General features: G+C 49.4%; 1 protein-coding gene across 2 annotated transcripts in view; it reads left to right on the top strand.

Moving 5' to 3' along the window:
- Positions 1–2,616: 2,616 nt before the first annotated feature.
- The window catches only part of LOC121670076 (vascular endothelial growth factor receptor kdr-like), a 120,762-nt gene continuing 109,581 nt past the window's right edge, over positions 2,617–13,797 (top strand). For both annotated transcript variants that reach the window (XM_042039827.1, XM_042039826.1), the window contains exon 1: positions 2,617–3,385. In XM_042039827.1, the coding sequence (XP_041895761.1) occupies positions 3,322–3,385 (64 nt within the window). In that variant the 5' untranslated portion in view covers positions 2,617–3,321. The remainder of the gene's footprint in view (positions 3,386–13,797) is intronic.

The raw sequence follows: 13,797 nt of genomic DNA, 5'->3' as shown, positions 1-13,797 counted from the left end.
AAGGGAAGGGTTTCCAGCTCTGGAACTGTTCCCTGCCAAGCTGGCAGAAGGGATTAACGTGACACATGTAATCCTCTTCCAGGCCAGTGCCAGAAAGGATGGGAGCTATTCCAGGGGGTGGCCAGGCATATCCTGGGCTCAGTCAGGTCCCACTGACTCCCCTGCCTTGGTCCTACAAAAAACATGGACCATATTCCATATCCAGGTATTCCAGCCAAATTCCTGCAGGTCACTGCTTTCCATCCCAGCTGTCTGGGACACAGACACAGCCACCTTCACTTCTTTATGCTGTAATTATTTTTATTTACTTATGGTCACACTGCTGCAACTGCTGGGTGCCTTTGCAAAGCTCAGAGCGCCTCATCAGGAAGGGAAATGACCTTTGCTAGCCCTGCTTCAGTTCCCCTGAGTATGGTGAGGCTGATATTTGTTAATATTGGTAAAGAGCTCTGAGTTCCTCGGATGGAGTATGTGTCATGGAAAAATGAGCTGGGTTATTATGGAGAGGTTCTGGCCCAGTTAGCAAATGGCTTTTCCCATCTGTGTGAGCAGAACAGGCTGCTGAGCCAGGGAAGTCTGCTTTCCTTTGGAAAAGCTCTAACAGGTTGCTCCAGGCACAGGAAGGTGCTCAGGAACAAAATGTGCCCTTCTTACAACTTTTATTTTGCGTATTACGAGGGAGAAAATAAAGTATTATAAACTCAGGACTGCTTGTCCAGGTTCTAACACTGAATTCCTTGTGAAACCACATGTGAGAGGCGTCTAATCTCAATTAAAAGATCAATTACATTTATCAGATAAAAGATTATCTGGGGCATTACACAAATACAACACAATTTATTACCAGCCGGTAAGTAACCCCTAATGAATTTTTAAACACTTCCCCATAAATCACAAATAAACTACAGTCCTATAATTATGTTAGAGTTTTGATTCTCCAGTTAAGTTCCTATGAGATTGGTCTTTACTATTATCCATAATTATTTAGGATTCTGTTACTGTAACCCAGATCTGGGGAAAGTTGTATGTTCTAAAAATTAATTTTAGGCATAGAAAATGCATTTGTCATCTTGAGAATGATCTGAGCATTTATATGAAGATCATGTTGAGAAAAGCATTCTTGATTTAACACTGTGCATGAAAAATGAGGCTTCTTGTTTATAAACCCGGGAATATCTGAGGCCTGTGTTCAATTCCTTGTTGAATGTGGGACATTTCTATCAATTCTCATCTTCTGAAGTGCCCTTTTTTCTTTGGATTTGTAACTCTCAGAAGGGGACCTGCATCTATCTCCCTTTGCTCCAGTGCATGGCAGTGTAGAACTCAGACCTGTTATGGGCATTTATGGATTAAAGGATTTATGGACTAAACTGAGGTGTGAAAGGGCCCTGAGCAAAGTTCAGTGCCACCAAACCCCCTGATCTCCATCCAGGAAAAGGTCTGTCTGAGGCACCTGCTGCCTCTGTCTCTTCTTTTGCAAACAAGAGGGACAAAAAACTGCAAACCAACCCCATCACTGAGCCACAGGGACTTACTACTGTAAGGCTCTGTAGGTCCTTTGACATCAGTGTCCCCAGTGCCTCACTTGTTGGGATTGGGATTATTGGGATTATTGGGAAGGATAGTCTGCGGGGACAGCTGTGGAGCTTCCACCACTCCCTCATTTTCAGTGTTTTTACATTAAAAGCCACATATCTGATACCTGCATTGAAACAGCACAGAACAGCTCCCTCCTGGTCACCTCAGTGCTGGCTGTGCTTCCAGAAGTGTCCCTGACATGCTCTGGGACATCTCCTGGGACAGCTGTCACCAGTTTGTGACCCTCACAGCTGAGGCACCCGTGGCTGGAGGAGCAGCCCTGAGCCAGGACTGGGCTGTGATCTCCCAGGGCCGAGGGAAAAAGGGAACATCCACAGGGCTGGAATGCCCATCCCTGCCGAAATCCTGCCTGGCACGGCGAGAGCAGGGGCACAGGGACAGGCTGGAAGCCTCCATGTGTGGGTGGACCTGTCTACACCCAAGTGCCTGGAGACAATGCCCAGGTGAGAATCCCGTGAGGGATCAGGGTGGCAGCGGTGCAATATAAGTAGCATCATCACTGGGGTTCCCTGAAATATCCTGTCCAAACAAGGGATTTCCGCGGTGCCCCAAGAGCAAGGGAGGCACGGCAGTGGCTGCCACAGCAGGGCAGGGAGGGCACAGGTGGCATTCCACCAGGACACAGCAGCAGGAGAGCCCGAGCTGCTAAATAACAGGAGAAGGAGGGCACAGAGAGAGGCTCCTGCAAGAGAGCCTGTTCCTCAGGTGGTGTCCCTGTGCTCCCTTCCCGGGGCCCCGGGGCTGGAGGGAGATGCCACCTCTCTGCCCTGTGGGAAGATGTTGCCACCTGATGCTCCCGAACTCCGGCTTTGCAGGGCCAGGCGATGCTGGCAAGCAGCGGGAATTCACTTCTTTGCCCCATCTCAGGCAGCAGCAACAGGAAATCCAGGAGCTCTGTGAAATGACAGGGAGCGAGCGAGAGAGAGAGTCAAGTCCCCTTGCCTCGCCTGGTGACGTCTCTCCTTCCTCCTTTTTTTTTTTTTCCTGTCCCTATAAAGAATCTCGGCCTCGCATCAAACTTCCCTGCGAAAGCCAAGCCAAGGCGGAGGGGTGGGGGACAGGCAGAGAGCAGAGCCAGGCGGGCTCCGGCCATGCCCCAGCCCCGCTGCCCGCCCGCTGCGGTGCCCCCGGGCAGGTAGAGCCAGGTGGGCACCGGGGCATCTCCCGCCGTCCTGCCCTGCTGGGACACCGAGATCTGTCCTTCCTGCCGACCCCGCGGCACCTGCACCTCCCTGGAGAAATAAATTTCAGAGGAGGCTTTGCGGCTCAGCCACCTTACCCCAAACTCCGGGCTGCTGCGAGCCGAGCGGAGGAAACTTTTTGCCAAACTTTTTGTGGTGTTTTCGCTTTGCTTTTTAACCCCTTGAGTGACTCTGCGCCAGCCGGGCGGGCTGGGGAGGCTCCTGAGGCAGAGCAGCGCTCCCCTCAGACACCCCGGGGATTGGAGAAAAGGGGGGAAAGAAGGAATTAAGGTGATTGCAGAAAGGGGGTGAAGGAAAAACTGAGAACCTCGGGGCAGAAAGGAAGGCGAACACAACCCGCAGCCCCAGGATGAAGCAGTGAATGGAAAGAACAATTTAACTGCAATCAACAAGTGGCAACTCCTGCGCGCCTTGTCCTTCCCTCCCTCCCCGCTCCGGCTTTCCCAAACTTCTCGCTGCGAAGGAAAACTTGTCCGGCGGACTCGGCTGGCTCGGGACGCGCACCAGGACCGGCCCCGGGATGCTGGCCCGGGCGAGCGCCCTGCTGGCCGTCTGTGCCCTTCAGGGGCTGCTGCTGCTGCACGGTAAGAGCCGCCCGTGTCCCCGGGGGTGGCAGAGGGGGGACGAGCCGCGCGTCGCTGCCCCGGTGCGGTGCCGTCCCTCGGGGGCCCTCAGGAGAGCGCTCGGTGATGCTTTTTTGCGCTTTTTGGACGCTTTTTGTGCTCCTCCACCGGCCCGGTGAGGTGTCACCCACCCGAGAGCCCCGGTGCCAGCGGGCAGGTGCCACCGCTCTGTCCCCAAACCCCAGGCGACGCCTCGGGCTTCACACCTTCGTTAAAACTGATCTTTGGAAATCAAGGTAAAAAAAAAAAAATTAAACCTCCTTGAAGGAGTTGCACATAAAGGTCAGACTTTAATGGGTGTTTCCCCTCGAGGTTTGGCCACTTGGTTAAAAATAGCAAGCTGTGAGCGTTCACCAGTTTGTGGCTTTTTTCCCCTCGATGTGGGAGGGTTTCTGGTTGTATTTGATCACTTGAGGCAGAGCTGAGGCTTTAAAAGGAGGAGCTGTCTGGGAGTGCCTGGGCTGTCCCGCTGTCCTGGGGCTCCTGTTGGAGCTGTGGGCGCAGACACTACGGGCAAACCCCAATTCTCTTTGATATTCCCATTCTGATTCTTTGATATTTCAATTTTTATTCACGTGGTGCTTCTCCTCCAACTTCTCCTTCTCTGCCTTCTCTCAGCCCAGGTGCCAGGTTAGATTGCTGCCCTCCAAAATTCATTTTCCTTTGCAGCAAACTCCCTGTCCCCCTCGATTTACTCCCAGTTTTCGCTGCTATCAGAAAAGCCAAGAGGCAGGTTAATGAGATTTGGGAGAGCTTTTCCATCTGCCGTATGACTTTTCATTATCTCATTAAGCATGAGGATTTTGCTGGATTACTGAGCTATTCATTCATGACGCTGCAAATTGTGTAAGGGAGATGGGCTGTTGTTTATTGAGGAATTCCTTCTGACAGAAAGGACTTTGGAATATTTTTGGGTAGTGGATGTATTGCACAGCATGAGGCTGTTGTTCTTCAGCATATTATGATCTTTTCATAGTTAAGAGGATTGCTTCTGGAAACACTGTGGAGTCCTTGATTTTCTTCGATTCATTCAGGGATTTAATGTATTCCTTCTGCAGAAAGGGACTGATTGGCAGGCACAAGCCCCGGGGAATTTCACATCCTCCCCACAGTCACCTGCAGAATAAAGAGCTAAGCCTGAGGTTGTGCTCCAAAGGGCTTGTCCAGCTTTTCCAGGAAAAGCAGAAGCAGCAAACCTGGCAGGTGGCAAGGAGCCCCTGCAGCAGGAATCCTCAGGATCCGTGGTGTCCCTAGGGAACCAGTGCTGTGCCAGGTCAGCCAGCAGTGCCCACACCTGGAGCAGCCCTGGGAGGATTCCCGAGATGTGCTCCAGCTGGCTGACACGTGCAGCAGCAGCCAGCTGCATGCTTTGGGAGTTTTAACCTCTGAACAACCTGGAAAAGTTGCCCGAAATCCAGTGTGGATTTCACAGAGGCATAAATCTCCACAGGCTTTCGTGGATTAGAGAGGGATAATAACAAGGGATTGGGAGGTGGGAGAAAACGTGGTGTGCCCAAGTGTCCCTGAGGCTCCAGGGTGAGGTGGAGCACAGGGATTTCAGGACTGAGGAGCTGGGGGAAAAGCCTGGCTGGAGATGCTGCCCACATTTCAGGGCTGCTCGGCTCCTTACTCACCAGGTTCCCTTCCTAATCGTGTTGGCCCTGATAACCTCGGAGTTTGGTCCAGATTCCTTTTGCCATCAGTGCCACGCACAGAGGATGCCAAGAGAAGGCAAAGTCTGCATCGTGTGACAGAGGGAGGAAGGCAGGGACATCCCTGTCCCCGTAGGCAGAGGCTGCTGAGGGGAAGGAGCACTGTGGGTGTCAGGAGCTTGGTTCATCGTTAGGAACAGAACACATCAGCACAGCCCCTGGGTGCCCTCATCAGGCTGGGAGCCAAAGGGAGACAGGGCCAGGAAGGCTGAGGACTGGGGATAGCACCGGTGTTATTGGGAATTAACTGCTCACCACCTGGCTCTCAAAGTTCCTCTCCAGCACTGAGCTCAGTGGAGCTCTGCTCGACCTCCCAAAGCCCGGATTTATCCTTCGGCTGTAGGTTAAACCTTCCCTGGGATCTTTGTGGCCAGAGTCAGGCAGAGCTGTGCTGAGGAGGCTGACTCTGAGTCCAATCCAAACAATTCCATCTGCAATGCAGAGAGAAGGAAAGCCCTACAATTGTGAAAGCTGCTCGGTACTGAGGGATCGACTCCTCAGCCACTTTTCCCTCCAAGTTCATCTCCAGCAATGAACTCGATGAAATCCTGGCCACTACATTTATCCAGGTCCCCTTTGGAGAACTCCTGACTTATTTGGTGCTTTCAGCAGGGGGAAGAGGCCATATGAACATCATCCCAAATATTGCCCACCTTACTCTAAAATACAGCTTTAAGTGCATCTTTAAATTTCCTTCTTTAGTCCCATGAGTATCATTAAATTTCCACTTTCCTTTTGCTCATTGCTCAGCTTCTTCTCAGCTCCTCAGAGCACTGGTTGGGGTCTTGCTGCTCAGAACCTTTGATGTGGTAATGATGGTACAGATGCCAAAGGCTGGCACAGGTTTTAGGTGTGGGGTGGGATGGTTCATAATCAGCCCTTGGAAAAACAATCTGCAAAGAAATTCTTACACCTTAAATTGTGCACGAAAAATTCAGTATCTTTTACCTGCTGACATGATCACCAGGGGGTTTTTAATACCTGAGCAATCCAAGTAAGTTTTCAGGTATCGGAATAAACTCAGTGATTTAACACTGGAAATTATTAAAGATTGAAGAACAAAAATGAGGTCCTGCCCAATGGCTTTGGAATTAAAGTGCATTCAAAACTGATTTTTTGGTTGTTGTTTGATTTTACAATGTCTTCTACAAATTGAATATTCTGGATGGGCAACAGAGCTCGTTAACATAGAGATTTCAATTAAACCATATATCAGCAGATAAAAGCTCAGGAGCTCGGATTCCTCCCGGTTTTCCAGCCGGGATGGTCGCATTGTCCTGCAGGATCAGTGTGGCTGTGCCAAGGCAGAGGCACTGAGGGGTTGCTTTCCCAAAAAACGTGCCTCTTAATTGATGTTACTCCCAAATATTTGCTTTACTGTGGGAAAATGTTATAAAAAGCAGAGCAGCCTTTTTTAGGCTGCTGATACATGAGCCTCCTGCTGGAGCTGCCACATTCAAAACCAACTGGAAATCTCTTTATACCAATTCAGCCATTTAAGGCAGGGCAAAAAACGTAAAGTATTTCTGAGTACTCCCTGAACTTCTAAAAAACAGCATCACACCCCAAAGAACACTGAGAAAACCATGCAGATTGTTTGTTGAAGGTTTCTGGTGTAAGAACTGGCAGGATTTTCTTTAAAACTTGTACAAAAGATTTATCTGTGCACATTGGTCTGCTCTGAGTAAGAGCAACGGGGTCCATTTGGGTCATTTCTGCCCTTTCACACATTCCCTGGATTGTTCATTTTGTGACAAATTATTTGTACAAAGTGATAACTCAATCTACAGCACTTCAAATTAATATCTCAAACTGGGCTGAATGTGGAATATTTCTGTTGTTAAGAAGTCTGTGCACACGAGCAAAAAGTTTCCAAGCCCAGAAGGAGATTCCTCAGGTACAGCCAGGGGAGGTGATCTGTGCTTTCTGGAGCTTTGTGTCCCAAATCACCAGCGCAGTTTGGAGGAGGGTGAAAACCTGCTCTATCCCATATTTATTGAGGGGTGAGATACATCTTCTCCTTCCAGAGACATTTGCAAGGCGTGATGCTGGAAGGGTCACTCCATCACCAAGAAAAAGGCCAGGTGCTCTCAGTTCCCATTGCAGGAGAGTTCTGGGGGCAGCAGCAGCCACCTGCACTTTTTAAAGCTACACAGGAAATTTCCAGGAGGCAGCGTTGGACTTCCAAAGTGAGCACGAGGAGGACACTGAAGCACAGCCCCACTGAGCTTCACATGCTCACTCTGGTATTTCCTCTGATCCACCTCTCCTTTTTTCTCCAAACCAGCCTGATGTCACTGGAATGGGAATTAGAAGTGGAAGTAATTAAGGGATATTGGAGTATCTAAACAACAGCTAGGGATGGAATAAATGTGTCCCCAGTGCTTTCCCTCAGACAGCAGCTCCCATGACTGACAGGACATGAAGGCTCTGAGCGCCCATCAGGACATTCCCGTTCCTCCTTCGGGAAGAGCATCCCACTGTCCTCAGTCACAGCCCTCAGAACAACTGGCTGCCCAAAAAAAGCTGGATGAAATGTGTGTAATTGAGAACCGAGCTCCCCATTAGGCACTTCTTTAATTTTTCTTTCTAAGGCCACAGAGAATAGAGTAGAAGCTGCCAAAATCCACCAGCCAAGGTTGTTATCTGGAACTGGCATTGAATAGAAGTGCCTGCTTGAGGCTTGCCCTGGGGAGCAGGACTCCAGCAGCAGAGCTTGCAGTCATCAGGAGCAAGGCAGGATTTGCACAAATCATGGGAATCAAGGTTTCTACACGAAGTGTGACCTCAGAGGCTCGGCCAGGAGCTTCCTCAAGTGGGGAAGGAGGAAGGATCAGGATCAGCCCGATCTTGTGAGGCTGTGATGAGCAAAACTGAGGGGTGCCCATTTTCTGCAAATTCTTCTCTGCCGAGCGCTGGACACGATTCCAAAGGCTGTGGGAATGGAAGCAGGGAATTTAAAAAAGGGTTTCTATGATGGATAGTGAGTAAGTCTGTGGACATCTTCATGACTCACTCCAATACCCTCATCCCCAAGTCCTCGGATTAGTCTGTCTTTGCAGCACGTACTTTTAGTCCCCGCTACATCCTACATCCCTCTCCTCTCTCCCCCCCTTTCCTGGATGTCTCCTAAACTCCCCTCAGGGCTCAGGATTCCTCGAATTTTTACATCAGGAGAAGCCAAGAGGAATTCGCCAGCCCTTCCACACCAGGAGTCTGCACAGTCTCTCTTCTCTGTCCCAAAATGAATTTTGCCTTTAGAACTTTCTCTGGTGCAGAGATTTCTGAAAAAACCAAAGTGGGACTGCTTGAGACCTGCAGCTGAATCTCTTGTTTTCTGTCAGCTCTTCATGTTCCTACTGCACTGAATTTTTACAAGAAATAATTTTTGCAAGTGCCCCCAGTATCTGGAAATGCAGGAGGGGTCACATCTCCTGTATGGGGTATGTGTGACCGCTGTCCAGGGATTTTGTTGTGGCTCTAAGCAGGAAAGTTTTAGCCCTGAGTCTTTGACTGAGCAACGAGGAAAGAACCTCATCTAACCCTGCAAATGATGGAAGTCTGAAAAAGCCACTTTTCCTTTGTGTCCTGCAGGGAATGGCAAAAGCACATGGCCCCCCAGGTTTCAAAATTCAGCCAAAAGCCAAACTGAGGCCCAGAATGTAAAGGAAATATATGGACCAGCCTTCTATTTTCAGATTACTTGCCTTTGTCTTCTGCATTTCCACATAGGTTTCCTTAGATCTTCCTGTGTTTTTCTGAACTGTGGGAACATGATTGCCAAGGAAGTGGAGAGGGGAGCTTTCAGCCCTGCTGGGATTGTTCTTGATTTGAGGGTCAAGGAAGCCTGACCTAGTCATTACCTGTTCCATTTTTACAAAACCGCCTCCAATCTAAACCACCTCAGCCAAAACGTTTGCTTCCTTAGAGCCCACAGCTCAGAAATGGCTCACCTGGAATTCTTCCTCACGGATACACCAGGGTCAGCTTGCAGGAAAAGCACCAAGCACCATGGGGCTACTTTGCCCATTCCTCTACAGCCGTGAGGAACACGGGGTTGCTCACAGGGATACTCCACACACAGAAACAGCTGAGCTGTGAGCCATTCATCCTGTTTGCTCTTAATCCAGAGCTCATTAACTGAAATCAGGGCTGAATACACTCATTTAGGAGTTAAAGCAATTTCCTCCCAGTCCACAGAAGCTGAGTGGGGATATGAGTGCCCAGAATCCCCTCCTCAATTCCCCCCCAGCTACTGAGAAGGGCTCACTTTGGCCCTTTGTAGCAATAGGGATCATCCTGAAAGCTCATCCTGAGCCTGGATTTCCCCAGTTTTTGGGCTGGGTAGTGCAGGGGTCGGCGTTTCAGACCTTTAATGTGCAGACACCTCCTACAGATTGTCCCCCAAGAGCTGTAAAATGTGATTTCCCCCTCTGCTTCTCCACTCACTCTTCCAGCTGCCAGGAGCAGCTCCCACAGGAGCCATCACACACATCCACACAGTAGCACTTGGAAGCCCGTGGTGTGGGCAATCCTGATTCCAGGAGCAGGAAAAGGCTGTTGGAAGAGCTTGTCCAGAGCCCTTCACAGCAGGAAGGCGCGCGCGGCTGGGGCTGGAAGGAGAGAAGTAAAGCTCTGGGGATTTTCTGCTGCAAGACTCAAGGTCTCTCTGCCTTTCCTTGCAGAAAAATAAATCCCACAGGTGCCCCACTGGGTCATTGGAACATCCCCCCTTTACTTAGGGAAGAGTCCCCACTGATGCTTTACTCCCCAATTAATGCTGCTTTGATAAGGGGAAGGATTGCAGGAGCTTCCACTGCTTTGCTTCCTAACCCGTGAGGAATATCAGAAGTAATAATGCAGAGCACAGGTGTGGGGAGAAATGCTTTTCCCAGCTCTGTTTCTGAGGCAAGATCCCTTTTCCCAGCTCTCTTTCTGGATGTGGATGAGGCAAGGAAGTGGTGTCAGCTCTCTCTGCATGACACAGCAGGGCTGAGCCTCGCAGTGAGCTCGGCTGCTTGGAAGGGGATTGCTACAATTAAAGCATGATTCAAATAATGTAAACAATGATGTCAGCCTGAGGACCTTTAAAACACAATTTAAGCTATTACACGGTGTGAAGCAGAGAGAATCAGCTAACCTTTTGGCCTGCCACATTTTTTCTCTGCGAATGGATGATGTCTGGATTATTTTCATGTTCACGCACTCGGGACAAGCTTTGCCTCTCGCTCACACAGGTTTAAGGCTGTGCTTGGCTGAAGACAATAGCCCGTCTTTGAATTGTCCATTGTATGGCTGAGAGCATTTATTTTATTCTGGCTGTTTACCCAATTTGTGGTGGAATCTGAGGGGAAAAAGGGCTGAGTGAAAGCTGCTCCCTCACTGCAGGCTTTATAAAGGTAGAGACCTTACTGATCATGCTGGAAAATCCTGATTTGCTTCACTGCGAGAAAGGAAAATAACCTGCTTTTTTTCCAGTGGTGAAGGGAAGCCAGGGCGTGGCTGAGCCTGCAGCAGCCCCAGTTGTGTGAGGCAGCACAAGAAGCCCTCCTGCTATTCCCAGGTGCTCACCTCACATTGATTTTGGCTGCACAGATCTGTTCTGCTCAGACTCCTGGAGACTGCCATGCTTTAAACAACTTCCCTTTAGTCTGGGCAGATTTTCTGTTGAGTAAGGACAGAGCAATAGGGTTTGGCCCAATAGGAATTCCCAGAGAGAGTGATTAATCCCTAAAATCCTATGTCAGCATGGCAGGGAGGGATTGCCTGGGGCAGAGCCTCCTCTGCCTGGGAGCTCCATGCTCTTGGCCCATCTCACTCTGGTTCTCCCAGCCCATCATCCCACCCAGTGGGGACTTTTCCAAGGATAACGGCACCCTGGCTCTCTGGGAAAGTAAGGCCAGGTGTTCCCATGAAGCCACTAATGATCCTGTGGACAGTTTTATCACTTAATCCATCAGCAGGGAGATAAACCAAGAGTGCAGTGTGATGAATGTACAGGTTTGGAACTGCTGTGGTGTTTCCACACCTGGAATGTTCTCTCCTGGCTTTCCCAACCAGTCAAATAGACACGAGCTCAGATTTCTGGGTGAGTTTGGGCTATACCAGCCCTGCTCTGATGAGAGCAATGCAGGGTGAAATGAAAGATCCAGCATGGCCCAACTCCTGGGATGGAGAGACCACCTGGGAAGAGGAATTCAGGAAAACAGGAGGCTGCTGAGCAGGGCTTGTCAGGGGCTCCCCCATCCAGCTCCAGGCAGTTTCCATCAGGAATTCTGTCATTGTATACAAGGCTGATTTCCCCTAATTATTCCTATGGGATTGTTCTGATCTGTTTTACCTCTTCTTATCTCTTGTATAAATCAGCCACTCTGCCCTTTTTATTGTTGTCTACTTTGTATGTGAAAAGCAATACTCAGACCCACCTGGTGAAATGCCATTATTGGTTTAATTCGAGAAATCATGAAGTCATGGACCCTCTTCTGGTGACTGAGGTTGCTCTCTCTTGAACTTTGTGCGTACCTATGGTGGTTATATTGCTCTTAAAAATAAATTACCAGCCTGATTTCCTAATGTTCTGTGTGGGTTGGCAGAGCTGGTGCATGATACCAGCAGGGCAGGCTCCCCAAACAGGCACCACAGCATCCCTCAAGTCTGCAGACACAGGCTGATGCTCCCTAGAGAAAGGTTTTCCTTCTCCCATCCCAAGAATATGTGCCCAACTTGTTTTAACCTTCTCCAGGACAGAATCTTTGGCTTTCTGGTGGGTTTCTGGCAGAAGGACAAAAGAAGAGGAAAGGAGTTTTGTCTGGGTATGAATCTCACTTTTCATTTGCCAAATCTGTCCTGCACTCAGGAGAAAATCAGGGCAGTAGAGATGAAAATTCTGTGCTCTGAGCAAGATTAGTGGAAAAGCTGAAGCTGAGCAGGTTTTGATTTCCCTGGAGGATTGCTGGCACAGCCACTGTTCGAGGCCATTTGCCCTTCCACTGTACAGTATTTTTGTACTTTAAAATGAATGTGGACTTTGAAATATTACCTGGATTTGTGGTCTGGCACTGAGCAGTGCAGCTTGGAGCTTCTCCCTCTCTGCCTACCTGTGCCAAGTGTAATCTTTAATCCACAGTCCATCCCTGCACACTCTGCATGAGGGAAACACCAAAGCCTTTGTCCGATGACTCTGGGATTGCTCCTACAGGCTCTGATGGGGTGTAAACTCTTTCCAAGCATTCATTTTGCCTCCTCAGAGTAGCAATATAGATAATACTGATATATCATTGGTGCCATCACTGCTGTGGTTCAGAATAAACACTTCACCTGGATCAGTCATGAAGTTAAAGCCTTGCAGAGCCTTTTTTTGGGGCTGATTCTTTAATTCCCAGGCTGACCAATATATCTGGTGTCACAAGAAGTCTCCTTCAATTTAGATCTAAGCTAACGAGACTGAGAGAGAGAGAGGAGAGCCCAGAGCAGCCTGATTCCTTTAGTCATCTTTCCTGTTTTAAATTCTTTTGCTTATCTCAGTTCTGGCCTTGCCCTATGCTGGTAGTGAAAGCGGGGTAGCGACACTTGGGCGTGGTGGGATGTGAGGAGAGTATCTCAACTCTGATGCTCTGCAGTGGGTATGATAAAGGAATTCTCAGCATAAAGGAACTGAGAAGAATTCTCAGCATCCACAGGGCAAAGGTCTCCCTCGTGCTCTTCAGTTTAATGGTTGATGTCCTATAGGGTGCATTGTACTGCCAGCCTTTGAAAGGCTGCCTCGTTGTTTTGGTTCCATATTGTTCTGAGTTAAATGGTAGGAAAAGAGAAATTGCTGCCACCACAACATTCCCTTATAGGTCTATTCATTATAGATCCCCAGAGGAAACAGAGAGTTCCCCTGGACAATGGGCAGATATACAACAAGCATACATTAACTTTCTGTGCTCGCACAGCTCATTTGGGCTGCGTTTCCTTCGCATTCTTAGGAGCAGGAATTCAGGCATCATTTGGGTTGATGTCTTCCTCTGCCTTGAGCTGCTGCCTTGTTAGACATTCTGGGTGACAGGCAGCCTCTCTGAACCACAGAACCATGGAACCACAGAATCACAGAACCACAGAATCGATCACAGAACCACAGAACAGCAAAATCACAAAATCACAGAATCACAGAATCACAGAATCACAGAACCACAAAATCACAGAATGACAGAACCACAGAATCACAGAATATCCTGAGTTGGAAGGGACCCACAAGGATCATCCAGTCCAGCTCCTGTCCCTGCACAGGGCACCCCAATGATCCCACCCTGTGCATCCCTGGGAGCAGTGTCCGAACACTTCCTGAAGAGAGAGGCAGAGGCCTGACAGGGAAATGTTTTGGGCAGATGAGATGGAGCACTGAGGGATGCTCTGGAATGGGAACTGGGAACAGAGGGGACCAGGCCAGGTCTGTGGAGTTTGTCTCTACTGGGCCAGGGGCTGTGCTCCAAACCAACGGGGAGTTCAGGTGAGGTTTAAGAGATTCAACTTTGTCCCCTGCCTTTTGACAAACACCCAGGGGAGCTCCCCTGGGGCAGCAGTGACTCCAGCACGGGGGCTGCAGCAGGGTGGGATGGAGGAACACCCAGGATGTCTGGAAGGGAAAGGCTGACGTGATGCCAGCGCTGCTGCCTGCAC

The sequence above is a fragment of the Corvus kubaryi genome, unplaced genomic scaffold, assembly GCF_017639235.1.
Source record: "Corvus kubaryi isolate FWS band 111438036 unplaced genomic scaffold, C.kubaryi_AGA036_p1.0 37395, whole genome shotgun sequence".
Taxonomy (NCBI): domain Eukaryota; kingdom Metazoa; phylum Chordata; class Aves; order Passeriformes; family Corvidae; genus Corvus; species Corvus kubaryi.
The sequence above is the reverse complement of the archived record's forward strand: the minus strand, read 5'-3'. Positions and strand labels throughout refer to the sequence as shown.